Source organism: Bos taurus, chromosome 21, assembly GCF_002263795.3.
Source record: "Bos taurus isolate L1 Dominette 01449 registration number 42190680 breed Hereford chromosome 21, ARS-UCD2.0, whole genome shotgun sequence".
Classification (NCBI taxonomy): Eukaryota; Metazoa; Chordata; class Mammalia; order Artiodactyla; family Bovidae; genus Bos; species Bos taurus.
This window is the reverse complement of record NC_037348.1, coordinates 68,578,801-68,592,455: the sequence shown is the minus strand read 5'-3', so window position 1 is coordinate 68,592,455 and position 13,655 is coordinate 68,578,801. Positions and strand designations below refer to the sequence as shown.

Below are 13,655 nucleotides of genomic sequence, written 5' to 3'. Positions count from 1 at the left end.
AGCCTGAGGGATCCTGGATTCTACATAGATATTGTATCAGCCTTACCGACTCTATTATTTAATTCCTATATCCTAACTAGTGAATTAGAATGCTGAAGAGTGAACACAGGAGTGCCGAGGTCGCCCATTACTGTTGTATTTGCATGAAATTCTCCCAGTATTTATTATTTCTTCAGTGTGTTGCTTGGTGCCCACATATTCCTAACACACCATCAATTTTGCCTTTTACGTTACGTAATATTCCTCTTAATTCGACACGTGACCATAAACATCGCCTTGTCTGACGTCACCTGCAGATCCTGCTCTTTGTTCTCCCCGCTCTGTTACCCAGGCCCTCTCCCCTCCAGCTTTCATCACTCCGTGTTCTCGTAGACTGCGTGGAGCTGGGCTTAGTTTATTTCTCAGCCCTACTTAGCTGCCTGTCCTTTGGTGGGAAAGCTCAGTCCGCACGGTAACACACTTGGTTCTTCTCCCGTCAGCTCCACGTTTGTCCCTCATCACGCACGGACCGCTTCTGCCCACCCGATCCCTGTGTTCTGGTCCGCTCAGGGTGTAGCACCTGCACCCCCACCCTCCGGCCTGTCTTAAGTCCTCACTCAGTGATCCTTCCCTTCTAAGGTCCCTGCGACTATGGCCATCCCTTGAAGACTCGTGTCCAAGTACTTCCCACACCAAGAGGTTTCCTCCCCTGTGTTCCTGACACAGCAACCATGCCCTGGGAGACGGGTGGAACGCTGGCTCTGATGGTCGGATCTCTACTTCTAAATGGAATAATGCTGTACACAGAGTGGGCCGAAGGGGAGACAGAACAGAAGCCATAGAGAGACTGGGACAGGAAGTCACTGGGTCAGAGACGCTGGTGGCCACTGAGATGGTGACACAGGACAGAATCGTAGATGTGTTTTGGAAATCAGATTCTAACTGAAAAAATAAAATAGTTCAGTCACCACCCCTCCCAGGCTATTCCCTCCACCCGACACCTCTCCTGACGTCCAGACACCTCATGGCTTTTTTCTTTTTACAGTTTTTATTTCCTTATTTTGGGCTGTGCTGGGTCTTCATGACTGTGCGTGAGCTCTCTCTGGTCGTGGCGAGCAGGTCTCATCTCTGTTGTGGAGCACGGGCTCGAGCGTGTGCGGGCTTCAGGAGCTGTGGCACGAAGGCTTGGTTGCCTCACGGCACGTGGGAAGTTCCCAGCCCAGGGATCAAACCTGCGTCCCCTTCGTTAGCAGGCAGACTCTTAGCCACTGGGCTACCAGGGGAGCCCCTCACAGCTTCTTACACATCTTTGTTCAACGACCCATGGACGCTTTAAGTGCAAATCCAGATTCTCCCCCACCGCACCAAATCTGTTATTTTCCTGGCAGAGGACGTCACCATGGACCCAACTCGCTGACCTGAACCCTGACGGTCACGGCAGGGCACTGCTCATCACGCACACGTCAAGCCCACCTCCTCCTCCTCCAGGTTCGGAGAGTCTATTCTCTGTCTCCCCAGCTCCACTGGTGGCCTCCCACCTGGACAGCCTCCTCCGCGGGCCCAAGCAGCTGTTCTCCTCGTCCTTGGGCACTTCATCTCCTGCTCCCACCCACCCCCATCGACTCATCACCCTGCAGCCGGGAGAGGCTGGAGAGTTCAAAGGGGACCACACACCGCCCTGCTTACCAGCCCTCGGCAGCAGGCAGCGTCTTCAGTGTAACACCGCATGCTCCACTGTCTGCTGGCATCATCTCAGACAAATCCCGACCGAAACCAGCCTACCTAGCAAGCAGAGCCCGTGAGACTCCTGGATGGAGTCACGGAGCCCAGAGGCAGGACCAAGGCCGGAACGAAGCACTCAGATGTCCACCAAGCCCCTGGGCCATCCCAGCCCTGCTTCTCTGGACACGGTGGCTTCAGCCACCACTCCAGCCGCGGGCCTCCCGGTTTCTGCGTGGCCTACACCGTGATGTCCAGCGCAAAACCCCGAAGGACCCCAGGGTCCGGTGACGGCAGGGGCCCACCTCCAGACCACGGGGGCCGCCCTCACAGCTGGCCCGGGAGGAGCAGCGATGCTCGGAAGAGGGCGTTTTGGTGTCGGGGGCTCTCAGAACAGGGTCGGTCGGGGCGGGGGATGCAGAGGGGCGGGGGATGCAGAGGGGCGGGGCAGACAGGCTGTGAACCGCTCTCTGCCCATCGGAACCCCCCGAGCATCCCCTGCCTGCTCTCCCTGGCCAGAGCCCTCCTGAGACATCCACCTCCCGCCATGCGGGCATCGTGACCATCTTCGCGCAGGGCCTCAAAAAGGCTGCCGCTGCCCCTCGAGTCCACTGTCCTCAGCAGCCCCTTCCCCTACCCTCCACTGCTGCTGAGTCTGTGGGTCCCCGCGCCCCCCACGCCCCCTGCACCAGGCCCCCGGTGGCCCTTCTGAGCTGGGTCTCCACGCCTATGTGGGAGATCCGGGCAGAAAGCCCCCTGACCACGCTCCCCAGCTCCTGGGCCTGCCACCAGGAGGCCATCAACGGTTTAGAAGGTTGCCCTTTGCTGAGGTAGTTTCCGTTCACAGCGATTTCTTTCTGCGCGTCTAAGAGCCGTGGCGGTTCACTACTCCGTTTTATATTTAACTAATCGCTCTTACATCTGAGCACAGCACGTGGACATCTCCATGGCAACGCGCCCTAGGACAGAGGAGGTGGCCTTACAGCGGCCTCAAGACCCTGCACAGGTCCGGCCAGCGGGTCTCCCTGCTGCAGAGCCTGGACGGGGAAGCAGGCCGGCCAGTGTGCGCCCGTGGCTCCCACCCTGTCCCCTCAACAACGGGCCTCCTAGTCCCCTAAACTGGAGGGCCGCCCCTCAGCCTCCAGCCTCCTGACGGCCCTCCCGAGACTGTGATGGGTTTTATTCAAACCATATTTGAATACCAGGTAGGTGCTAGCTCTTTAGAGATTAATAAAATACAGATTCTACTCTTGAGAGACCTGTAATACAGTGTGAAAAGCCCTCTTAGCATTCACTACGGGGCTGGGTCATTCGACCCTAAACCCCCAAAAGGCAATGCAAAAATGCTTGTGAAGTAAGTGAACTATTTAATTCTGGGAGCAAAACCAGATGGCCGGAGGGACAGGGAGACGGGGCACCTCCTTCTGTCCAGAGACCTGTGGGTGGCATCGCAGCACAGGGGACGCCTGGGGCGTTTACCGAGGGGCAGCACTCCGTCCAAGCGGGGGGAATGGCGTGTGCAGACAATGTCCAGGGGTCCGTCCAAGCGGGGGGAACGGCATGTGCAGAGAACATCCAGGGGTCCGTCCAAGCGGAGGGAACGGCGTGAGCAGAGAAAGTCCAGGGGTCCGTCCAAGTGGAGGGAACGGCGTGTGCAGAGAACGTCCAGGGGTCCGTCCAAGCGGAGGGAACGGCGTGTGCAGAGAACGTCCAGGGGTCCGTCCAAGCGTGGGGAACGGCATGAGCAGAGAATGTCCAGGGGTCCGTCCAAGCGGGGAGAACGGCGTGTGCAGAGAACGTTCAGGGGTCCGTCCAAGCGGAGGGAACGGCGTGTGCAGAGAACGTCCAGGGGTCTGTCCAAGCGGGGGGTACGGTGTGTGCAGACAATGTCCAGGGAGATGAAACGTCCAGGACACAATGAGAAGTAGCCCCGCAGGACGGGACCCAGGCCGCAAGGCCGCGTGGTGACACCACAGCCAAAGGCGTGTCCAGGCTGGACTGGGCGGCTGAGCAGCCGTGACAAGGCCCCAGGGTGGAACCCCCCCACGGCGCCCCCCACCACCTGCCACCATCCTGACAGCATGTGAATCTAAATACATTTGCATTATGTCAACAGTGGAATTTTTCACTGAAAAAGCATTTTCGGGAATGAATTTCACTAAATCTATGTAACTCTGTGCTGTTTTCTAAACAAAGTTTTGTTTTCATTTCCACTCCCCCCCGCCGCCCCCCCGCCAAAAGATTGTCACTAGGGTTAATTCTCCTGCAGAGAGTGTTTGGGGAGATGTGTCTGTCTACAATGTTATCAGAAGTTCCATCACCGGGGGGGTTTCCTCTGGAGCCATTTTTCTCACTTAAATTTTGTGTTAGTCACTCAATCATGTCTGACTCTTTGGGACCCTATAGACGGTAGCCCACCAGGCTCCTCTGTCCATGGGATTTCCCAGACAAGAAGACTGGAGTGGGTTGCCATTCCTCCTCCAGGGGATCTTCCCAACCCAGGGATCAATCCCAGGTCTCCCACATTGCAGGCAGATTCTTTACCGTCGGAGCCACCAGGGAAGCCCAAAATTGTATAAAGATGACTCTGTTCTCATCCCCTTTAATATTTCATTATTACGATCATTATTACTACTATTTGGCCGCTCTGGGTCTTCGCCGAGGTGTGTGGGCTCCTTGCTGGAGCACACTCTCCCGTTGCCCTGCTCAGACTTGGTTGTCACCCCGTGGCCTGCGGAACCTGAGTTCCCTGACCAGGGATTGAACGCGTAACCTCTGCACTGAAAGACAGATTCTTAAGCACTGGACCACCAGGGAGGTCCCTATCCACTTTTAGATAGTAATAACTGCCATTCTTGAGAGTTTTTCTTTGACTAATAATGCTATTTAGAAATGTGTTGTTTAATCTCCAAATATCGTGGGATTTTCTAAGCTATCTTTCTGTTAGTGACTTCTAGTTTAGGGCTCTGACAGCATACTTATCTGAGTTCTATTAAATGGATTAAGGGGTGTTTTATGTCTCATAGTCTGCAGAGCTACCTCAGTAAGATAAGAAGAGTACACAAATGCATACAGGTTGGGAAAGGAACAAATAAAACTCCATTTGTTCACAGATGACACGATTATCAATAAAGAAAATCCCAAAGGATCAATTAAAACACTGAAACTGGTAAGTGATTATAGCGAGGCTGCAGGATTCAAGATCAACGTATAGAAGTCAAGTGCTTTTCGGGCCTCCCCGGCCCAGTGACTAAGACTTTGCCTTCCCAAGAGGGGGTGCAGGCCCAGTCCCTAGTTGGGGACCTAATATCCCATATGCCCTGGGGCCAAAAAACCACAACATGAAACAGAAACAGTGTTCTAACAAATTTGATGAAGACTTTTAAAAAATGGGTCAGATTAAAAAAAAACAAACTTTAAAAAGTCCAGTGGTTTCCAGTATTCCAACACTGAACAACAGGAATTTGATATTTAAAACACAGTATCTTTTACATTAGCGCCAAAGAAAAGGAGAAAAAGTATTTAGTAACAAATCGAACAAAACATGTACATGACCCATACGCAGAAAAGCACAACACTCTTATGTAAGAAACCAGAGATGGTCTAAATGAATGGCAGTCCACGCTCGTGGATTTGTTGTTCAGTTGCTCAGTCTTGTCTGACTCTTTGTGACCCCATGGACTGCAGCACGCCAGGCCTCCCTGTCCTTCACCATCTCCTGGAGCTTGCTCAAACTCATGTCCATTGAATACGTGATGCCATCCAACCATCTCGTCCTCTGTCGTCCCCTTCTCCTCCTGCCTTAAACCTTTCCCAGCATCAGGGTCTTTTCTAATAAGTCAGCTCTTCGCATCAGGTGGCCAAAGTATTGGAGCTTCAGCTTCAGCATCAGTCCTTCCAATGAATATTCAGGACTGATTTCCTTTAGGATGGACTGGTTGGCTCTCCTTGCAGTCCAACGGACTCTCAAGAGTCTTCTCCACCACCACAGTTCAAAAGCATCAATTCTTCGATGCTCAGCCTTCTTTATGGTTCAACTCTCACAACCATACATGACTACTGGAAAATCCATAGCCTCGACTAGATGGACCTTTGTCAGCAAAGTGATGTCTCTAACCTTGTTCGTGGATGGGAAGACTTAATATTGTTAAGATGTCAGCTATCTCCAACATGATCTACAGATTCAACACAATCCCAACCAAAATCCCAGCAAGTCATTACATGGATATCGACAAACTGACTTTAAAGTGCGTATTATTCTGTGTCACACAGGTGCACGAGGATATTCACAGCAATGCTGTGTATTAGTGAGTCTACTATTTACATGCCTGGTGTGAAAAGGTAGTCAGGTATGAAAAATCAATAAAATTCTATACCACAAAGTAGTTAAGAAGAATGAGGTAACTCTTTCTGTAGTGACCCAGAAATACGATCCACAATAAAAATTCAGCCAAAAAATTAAGGCACAGGTCAGAGTGTGCAGCACACAGCCAGGTGTGAGACCTGGGGCCTGCGTGCATGGAGAGACAGCCTCTGGGAGGGAGCAGACGGTGTGTCTGGATTAGCTTTCTGTGGCTGCTGCAACAAATTACCGCAAACGAGGGCTCGGGGGCAGGGCAGGGGGGTCTTGACGCGGCAGAAATGGGCCGTCTTGGGTTCTGGAGGCGGGGAGTCTGGGACCAAGGGGCCAGCAGGGCTTCACTCCTCCTAGAGCTCTCGGGGAGGGTCCCCGCCGCCCCGTCTCTGGGGGCTCTGGGTGTGCCCTGTCTGCCTCTGCCCCTCCATCTGCAAGGCCTCTTCCTTCTGTGTCCTCTGTGGCTCTCTTAAAAGGATGCTGGTTACTGGCTTCAGAGCCCATCCTAAATCCAGGACGGTCTTCTCATCTCCAGATCCTTCATCAGACCTGCAAAGACTCTCCAGATAAGATCACGTGACAGGACCCCAGGGGTTAAGATGTGGACACAGACTGCAGCCATCCTTCACCCCCACACAGTGGTGTCCCGAGAACGCTCCTCCTCTGATTTTTCAAATCCAACCGCCTTCCTTGTGACCGCTGCGCTCTGGCACACACGCCCCCAGCTGGCCACCTGCTCTCAGCACCAGTGTCCCCCTGGGTGAGGGTCCTTACCCGCAGTGGCCTGCCCCGTGCCCCATGCCACAGCCAGGATGGCCGTTCTTAGTAAGTTCAGGTGTGACATCACTGCCCAAGCCCCTCTGAGAGCCCCCACCGCACTCAGAATGAAAGGCAAACTCGCCCTGTGGCCTCAGCTCCTGTCTAAGCGTCCTTGCCCCGCCTCCCGGCTCGTTCTCCAAATACTCCAAGCGTTTGCTCCCTCCTCATCTTCTCTGCCCAGAATCCCTCCTCCCCACGTGCCCTCAGGTCAGATCTCTATCCGCTCTCCCCTCACCGTGAAGCTTTCCCTGACGCAGTCATTTCCCTGCACCCGCCCTCCATCGCCAGGTCAGCAAACCAAAACCCGCGGTCTGACACTGGTTCATATAAATAAAGCTCTGCTGGAACTCAGCCTCGCTGATTCATCAAAGCATCACCTGTGATTACTTCTGAGCGATGGCTGCAGAGCTGACAGGCAGCACAGATACCTCATGGCCCCAGCACCCAGGACTCTGACCACCGGGCCGGCCCCTTCCCGGGAGAGCAGCCTGCTGCGGGCCCCTCCGCTCCCTTTACCCACCCTCTGGGCGCTCACTGCTGCTGGCCTGGCTGTCCCTCCTGTCTCCACTCCCAGGGTCAGCTCCGTGAGGTCATCAACATCCCTGAGCAACAGCACGTGCTTGACAAACCCCATGGGAGGACTGTGCAGACAGAGACCACGGCTGCCTCTGGGGACAGCTCGGTACTGGTGGGGAGAAGGCGGACTCTTCCTACCTACCTCTAACACCCCTTCATCTCACACCACGGACATACATGACTAAGAACATAAAAAACTGAAAGAATATGTCAGGAGAGAATCATGCACATGAAAAGCATGGCAATCACCCTCTAAATCAAAGTTAAATGGAAAGACGCGCTATCAAATACACTACCTGTTTTTTTTGTTTTTTTCAGAAAACATATGTACAAAGTTAATGTGATGAAGACCAACGACTGATTTAACCAGCAACACAGATGCCTGGGTTGGGGTGGGAAAACGAGGGGCACAAGGATGGAGAGAGCCCCACCTCCTTCTGTTAGCACAGCAAGCAGTTAACCACTAAGGTGAAATGATGCAAAAGCATAATTTACTCAATAAAATACTTAAGATGGAGGCAATTCCAGAAAAAAAAAAAAAAGGTAAGAGTTAGAATTGTTTTGAGGGCCATAACCACAAAAATCTAAAAACTGGATTTTTTATTAATGTATTTGGCTGCACTGGGTCTTGGTTGTAGATTGCAGGATCTTAGTTCCCTGCCCCGGGATCAAACCCGGGCCTCTGCACTGGGGGCACAGTCTTCACCACTGGACCACCAGCGAAGTCCCCCCTTTTTTTACACAAGCCTTTGGTGCTGCTTACTTTTTCAGCCACTCACAGAACGGTTACTTACACGCTAACTAACAAGCAGAAAGCACCAGCAGCCCAGGCCCGGCCTGGCCCTCCGGCCCCCCACGCCGGCTCCCTCTGCGGCCGGCCACTTCCATCCGGCGGCGGGCGGTGCGGAGAGCAAAGAGCAGGCAGCATGTCCTGCTCCTCGTGGAGGCGAGACCTGACCCTTACAGCTGAGGAAGGCCCGTGTGGGGCTGGCGGGAAGCACTCTCCCTGGAAACCTGCAGGGGGTGCTTTTGCTCAGAGCTGAGCAAGACTGGACGCCAGGGACGCGGGGGTGACGTGCTCAGACGGTCGAGACACAGCCGCGCGGCCCGGCACACGCGTGCCAGCAGGCTTCCCGGCTGCTGGCCCGGCTGACCCGAGGAGGCCCAGGGCAGCGCCGGCCGGGCCCCAGTTTACAGAAGTCCTCCCCGCGCCGACGCGGGATGGCTTCCGAGTCCTCCACATGAGCTCCTGGTCACGACCCCACCATCGAACCAAACCCAAGTGCTTCTCGTGTTTTCTCACCAGCCGCGAGCTGTCTCCCTGGAAGCCCCACTCAGGAGGACCCTTTCTCCTACCTGCCCACTGGCCGGTCCAGACCTTCCGTGAGAACTCACTCAGATCTCGCTGGCTGCTGCATTTACAGCGGCTCTGCTTTGCTGCTAACCCTGTCTCATAAAAGTCATGGCAAATAGATGGGCAAACAGTGGAAACAGTGACAGACTTTATTTTGGGGGCTCCAAAATCACTGCAGATGGTGACTGCAGCCATGAAATTAAAAGATGCTTGCTCCTTGGAAGAAAAGCTATGACCAACCTAGACAGTGTATTAAAGAGCAGAGACATTACTCTGTCAACAAAGGTAGCTCTAGTCAAGGCTATGGTTTTTCCAGTGGTCATGTATGGATGTGAGAGCTAGACTATAAACAAAGCTGAGCTCTGGGAGTTGGTGATGGACAGGGAGGCCTGGGGTGCTGCAGTCCATGGGGTTGCAAAGAGTCAGACACGACTGAGCGACTGGACTGAACACTCCTTTATCAGTTTTAGAAATCTGGATTATTATTATTATTATTTTTTGTATTCAACTCTTTATTTTAGTAAAGTCAGAATAAATACAGCACATGCAGTGCTAGAAATCTAAAACTGATACATTAAGCAATTACCAAACTTAAAGTGACGAGATTCAATGTCTGTCTACATTTGGCTAATTAAAATCCATTCTTATTCACTGAAAATGTTGCTGGCTGACAAAACTTAAGGTAAGTCACTGATTTTGGCAATACACAAAGATAACCACATGTTTGAGAAATAGGCCAGACACTGAAAAATAAATAACATATGTAACTAAATAGAACTCTATAGAATTTCTGAAAATGTGGACACTTCCTAAGTGTTTTAAGATAATATATCAAAACCTTGGCATGTTATGGTTTCAAGTTGCGAATTTTGTGTTACATTTTCTTAGAAAGTTAAAGCTACCTACATTGTCAATGCTGGGTCTGCTTAGTTTCACTAAAAGTATAGTAAGACTTAACATTAAAGCTCACATATTGGACTTAATGTTTGGAGATTGGGGAGAAAAATACCTTACAGCAGAATTCCCTTCTGATGTGGCAAACTGTACTAATGTAACTTTGTACTTGCTCGTTCTATCTGGATAGGCATTTACAGTCTATAAATAAGCCATTCCGGTCATGATAAGATTACATGTATGAATACATCCATATATTTTCAAAGCACTCTTGAAAGTTAATGCAAGTAAATATAGCAGTTCCTCTTAATTCTAAGCTAGGCAAGTCTTGGGTATATGTTGCTACGGGAAAAGTTTGAAAGTTTGATTTTAAAAAAGTGTTTAGTGGAAGTTTCATCTAATTAGATTTTTTCATGCCTGCCATAAGTAAAATTAAAACAGTAGAATGGCTGACCATGCCAGTGACCAGTCCTTTTATGGATCTGCTTGGATTTTGGTCTTGAATGCATGCTAGTGTTAACGTTTTTTGGTCAAGAGGATATGAGCAGGAGGGATTATGCAGCAGGCTTTTATTTTATTGCAGATGTTCTTTACTCTCTTTACTCTGCACTGAAACGTTAAAATGACTTACATTTGTGGACTTTGTTAACTGGAATAACAACAAACAGAAATCCTTGAGATTTCACGGGTTAGAAATACGTACTAAGTTGCTCATGGTGATTTTTCTGTATAGTACAGTTATATTTTAGTTGCATAGGTTTCCATTGTACTTTACACTTTTCTGCTAAATTTGGCCAAAGATGATTATTCACCAACTAAAGTTGTCTCCTCCACGTGGAATTGGTACTGATTCTCTGGTTGGAAAATGGTGATCTTCATAATTTTAACAATGGATTATTATTTTTAAGAACAAAATATATTTTAATCTCCTCTGACTAAAACTGTCAGAAACAAACTCGGTCTAATACTTTTATTAGATATGCTAGTGACCAGGTGATCTCTCTCATTGCCAAAACGTGGACTAAGAATTGTAACTTAAGGAAAAACCTGAGATACACAAAACGAAGTATTTTTACCGAAATTAGATATATCCCCTCACGGAAAAAAGTCAGAAAAGGTCACATGGTTTTGGAAAAGAACACCCAGCTTTCCCCTTGTCATCAGCTGGGAGCACTGGTCTCCCTGGGCCCAGGCATTTAAACCACGGCAAGAAGGCGGAACACACGCTGGATCCAGAACCTCACACCCAATACTACCTATGGATATCTACTTTAATAACAGAGCAAAAGAGAATCTTTTCCCAAATGAAGTCTTCCTTCAGAACAATTTTTCCCAAAATGTTTAATACAGTGATTTTCTGTTTCACGAGAAGACCAGCCTTTTCCCAGTTCTTCCCACGTGAACAGAAACACCACCCTCCAGCCCCCACTGAGGCAGCGCAGCGCGCGGCTCGCAGGGGCAGGGCGCCGGCCCTCTAGGAGCTGAGCACAATCAGCCTGTGGAGCTGGTACAGGAAGGTGTTCTTGCCCCTGCTGCTCTCTCGGTCCGCCTGCTCCATCACCAGCTTCGGATCGACCTGTTGGGGCAAAAGGGCCAGTCAGGCTCCGCAACAGCGCTTTTCTAGACATAAAGTAAAACAAAGTTACACACATACACAGACCGTGTGTGTGTGTGTGTGTGTGTGTGTGCGCGCGCGCAGAGGGCAGGAAGCACTCCTTCAATGTCTCTCACAACACCAAATACTATACATTTGCTATGCCATCTTTCAATTCGTCTTAACAATACAGTAAGCTCTACTCAGAAATCTCCCATGCATTCTTTTACGTAAACAGGAACAGTAACTTCACAGAGGCATTAGAGCATGTGGAAGTTTTCTGAAACCCACCACCCCAGAGTGAAACTCGGCTTCCTAACTAAGTCTTGCTATTAGCTTCACACCCCCCATGGAGGCTGTGGGAGAGGTGGCCGGCGCACCCTGCACGTCCTCCCTGAGGGCAGAGCTCGTGCACGTGCTGGAGCAGCTCCAGTGACTGGTGCTCAGCACTCTGACAGGGAACCCCGTCACGGAGCACGTGGACCACAGGAACGCTGCAGCAGAAGTAACTGTCGGACTTGGAGTGGGAAACACCGCTCCGGGGGCAGCGTCTCACTCCCCCGCCACAGGGATGAGGAACCAGTGCCCCAGCTGGTTTATTTATAAAGACAGCCTTGACTCTAGGATTGTTGCTGTTCAATCACTAAGTCATGTCCGACTCTTTGCAACCCCATGGACTGCAGCACGCAGGCTCCTCTGTCCTCCACTATCTCCAGGAGTTTGCTCAAAGTCACATCCATTAAGTCAGTGATGCCATCCAACCATCTCATCCTCTGCCGTCTCCTTCTCCTCCTGCCCTCAATCTTTCCCAGCGTCAGGGTCTTTTCCAATGAGTCAGCTCTTCAAATCAGGTGGCCAAAGTATTAGAGAGAGGTTCAGCATCAGTCCTTCCAATAAATATTCAGGGTTGATCTCCTTTAGGATGGACTGGTTTGATCTCCTTGCAGTCCAGCTACCTTCTCCAGCACAATTCAAAAGTCTGAGTGCTTCCTTAAGTCTCACATCCATAGATGACTACTGGAAAAACCATAGCTTTGACTAGATGGACCTCTGCTGTCAAAGTGGTATCTCTGCTTTTTAATACGCTGTCTAGGTTGGTCATAGCTTTTCTTCCAAGGAGCAAGTGTCTTTTAATTTCATGGCTGCAGTCACCATCTGCAGTGATTTAGGAGCCCAAGAAAATAAAGTCTCTCCCTGTTTCCATTTTTCCTCCATCTATTGGCCATGAAGTGTTGGGACCAGATACCATGATCTTAGTTTTCTGCATGTTGAGTTTTAAATCAGATTTTTCACCTTCCTCTTTCACTTTCATCAAACGGCTCTTTAGTTCTTCTTTGCTTTCTGCCATAAGGGTAGTGTCATTTGCATTTCTGAAGTTGTTGATATTTCTCTTGGCAATCTTGATTCCAGCTTGTGCTTTACCCAGCCTAGCATTTCTCATGATGTACTCTGCATATAAGTTAAATAAGCAGGGTGACAATATACAGCCTTGATGTACTCCTTACCCAATCTGGAACAAGTCCGTAATTCATGTCCAGTTCTAACTGTTGCTTCTTGACCTGCATACAGGTTTCTCAGGAGACAGATAAGGTGGTCTGGTATTCCCATCTCTTTAAGAATTTTCCATAGTTTGTTGTGACCCACACAGTCAAAGGGCTTCCCTTGTGGCTCAGCTGGTAAAGAATCCACCTACAATGTGGGAGACCTGGGTTTGACCCCTGGGTTGGGAAGATCTCCTGGAAAAGGGAAAGGCTACCCATTCCAGTATTCTGGCCTGGAGAATTCCATGGACTGTATAGTCCACGGGGTTGCAAAGAGTCAGACATGACTGAGTGACTTACACTTCACTTCACACCATCAAAGGCTTTAGTGTAGTCAATGAAGTAGATGTTTTCTGGAATTCCCTTGCTTTTTCTATGATCCAACAGATGTTAGCAATTTGATCTCTGGTTCCTCTGCCTTTTCTAAATCTAGCTTGTGCATCTGGAAGTTCTCGGTTCACATACTGCTGAAGCCTAGTTTGGAGAATTTTGAGCATTACTTTGCTAGCGTGTGAGATGAGTACAATTGTGCGGTAGTTTGAGCATTCTCTGGCATTGTCTTTCTTTGGGATTGGGATGAAAACTGACCTTTTCCAGTCCTGTGGCCACTGTTGAGTTTTCCAAATTTGCTGGCATACTGAGTGCAGCACTTTCACAGCATCATCTTTTAGGATTTGAAATAATTCAGCTGGTATTCCATCACCTCCACTAGCTTTGTTCATAGTGATGCTTCCTAAGGCCCACATTCCAGGATGTCAGGCTCCAGGTTAGTGGTCACACCATCCTGGTTATCTAGGTCACTAAGATCTTTTTTGTACACTTCTG

General features: G+C 50.1%; 1 protein-coding gene across 1 annotated transcript in view; it reads right to left on the bottom strand.

Moving 5' to 3' along the window:
* Positions 1-10,948: 10,948 nt before the first annotated feature.
* TDRD9 (tudor domain containing 9) overlaps positions 10,949-13,655 on the bottom strand; it is a 109,916-nt gene continuing 107,209 nt past the window's right edge. The window contains exon 36 of the mRNA XM_002696785.6: positions 10,949-11,271. Within this exon, the coding sequence (XP_002696831.3) occupies positions 11,170-11,271 (102 nt within the window). The 3' untranslated portion in view covers positions 10,949-11,169. The remainder of the gene's footprint in view (positions 11,272-13,655) is intronic.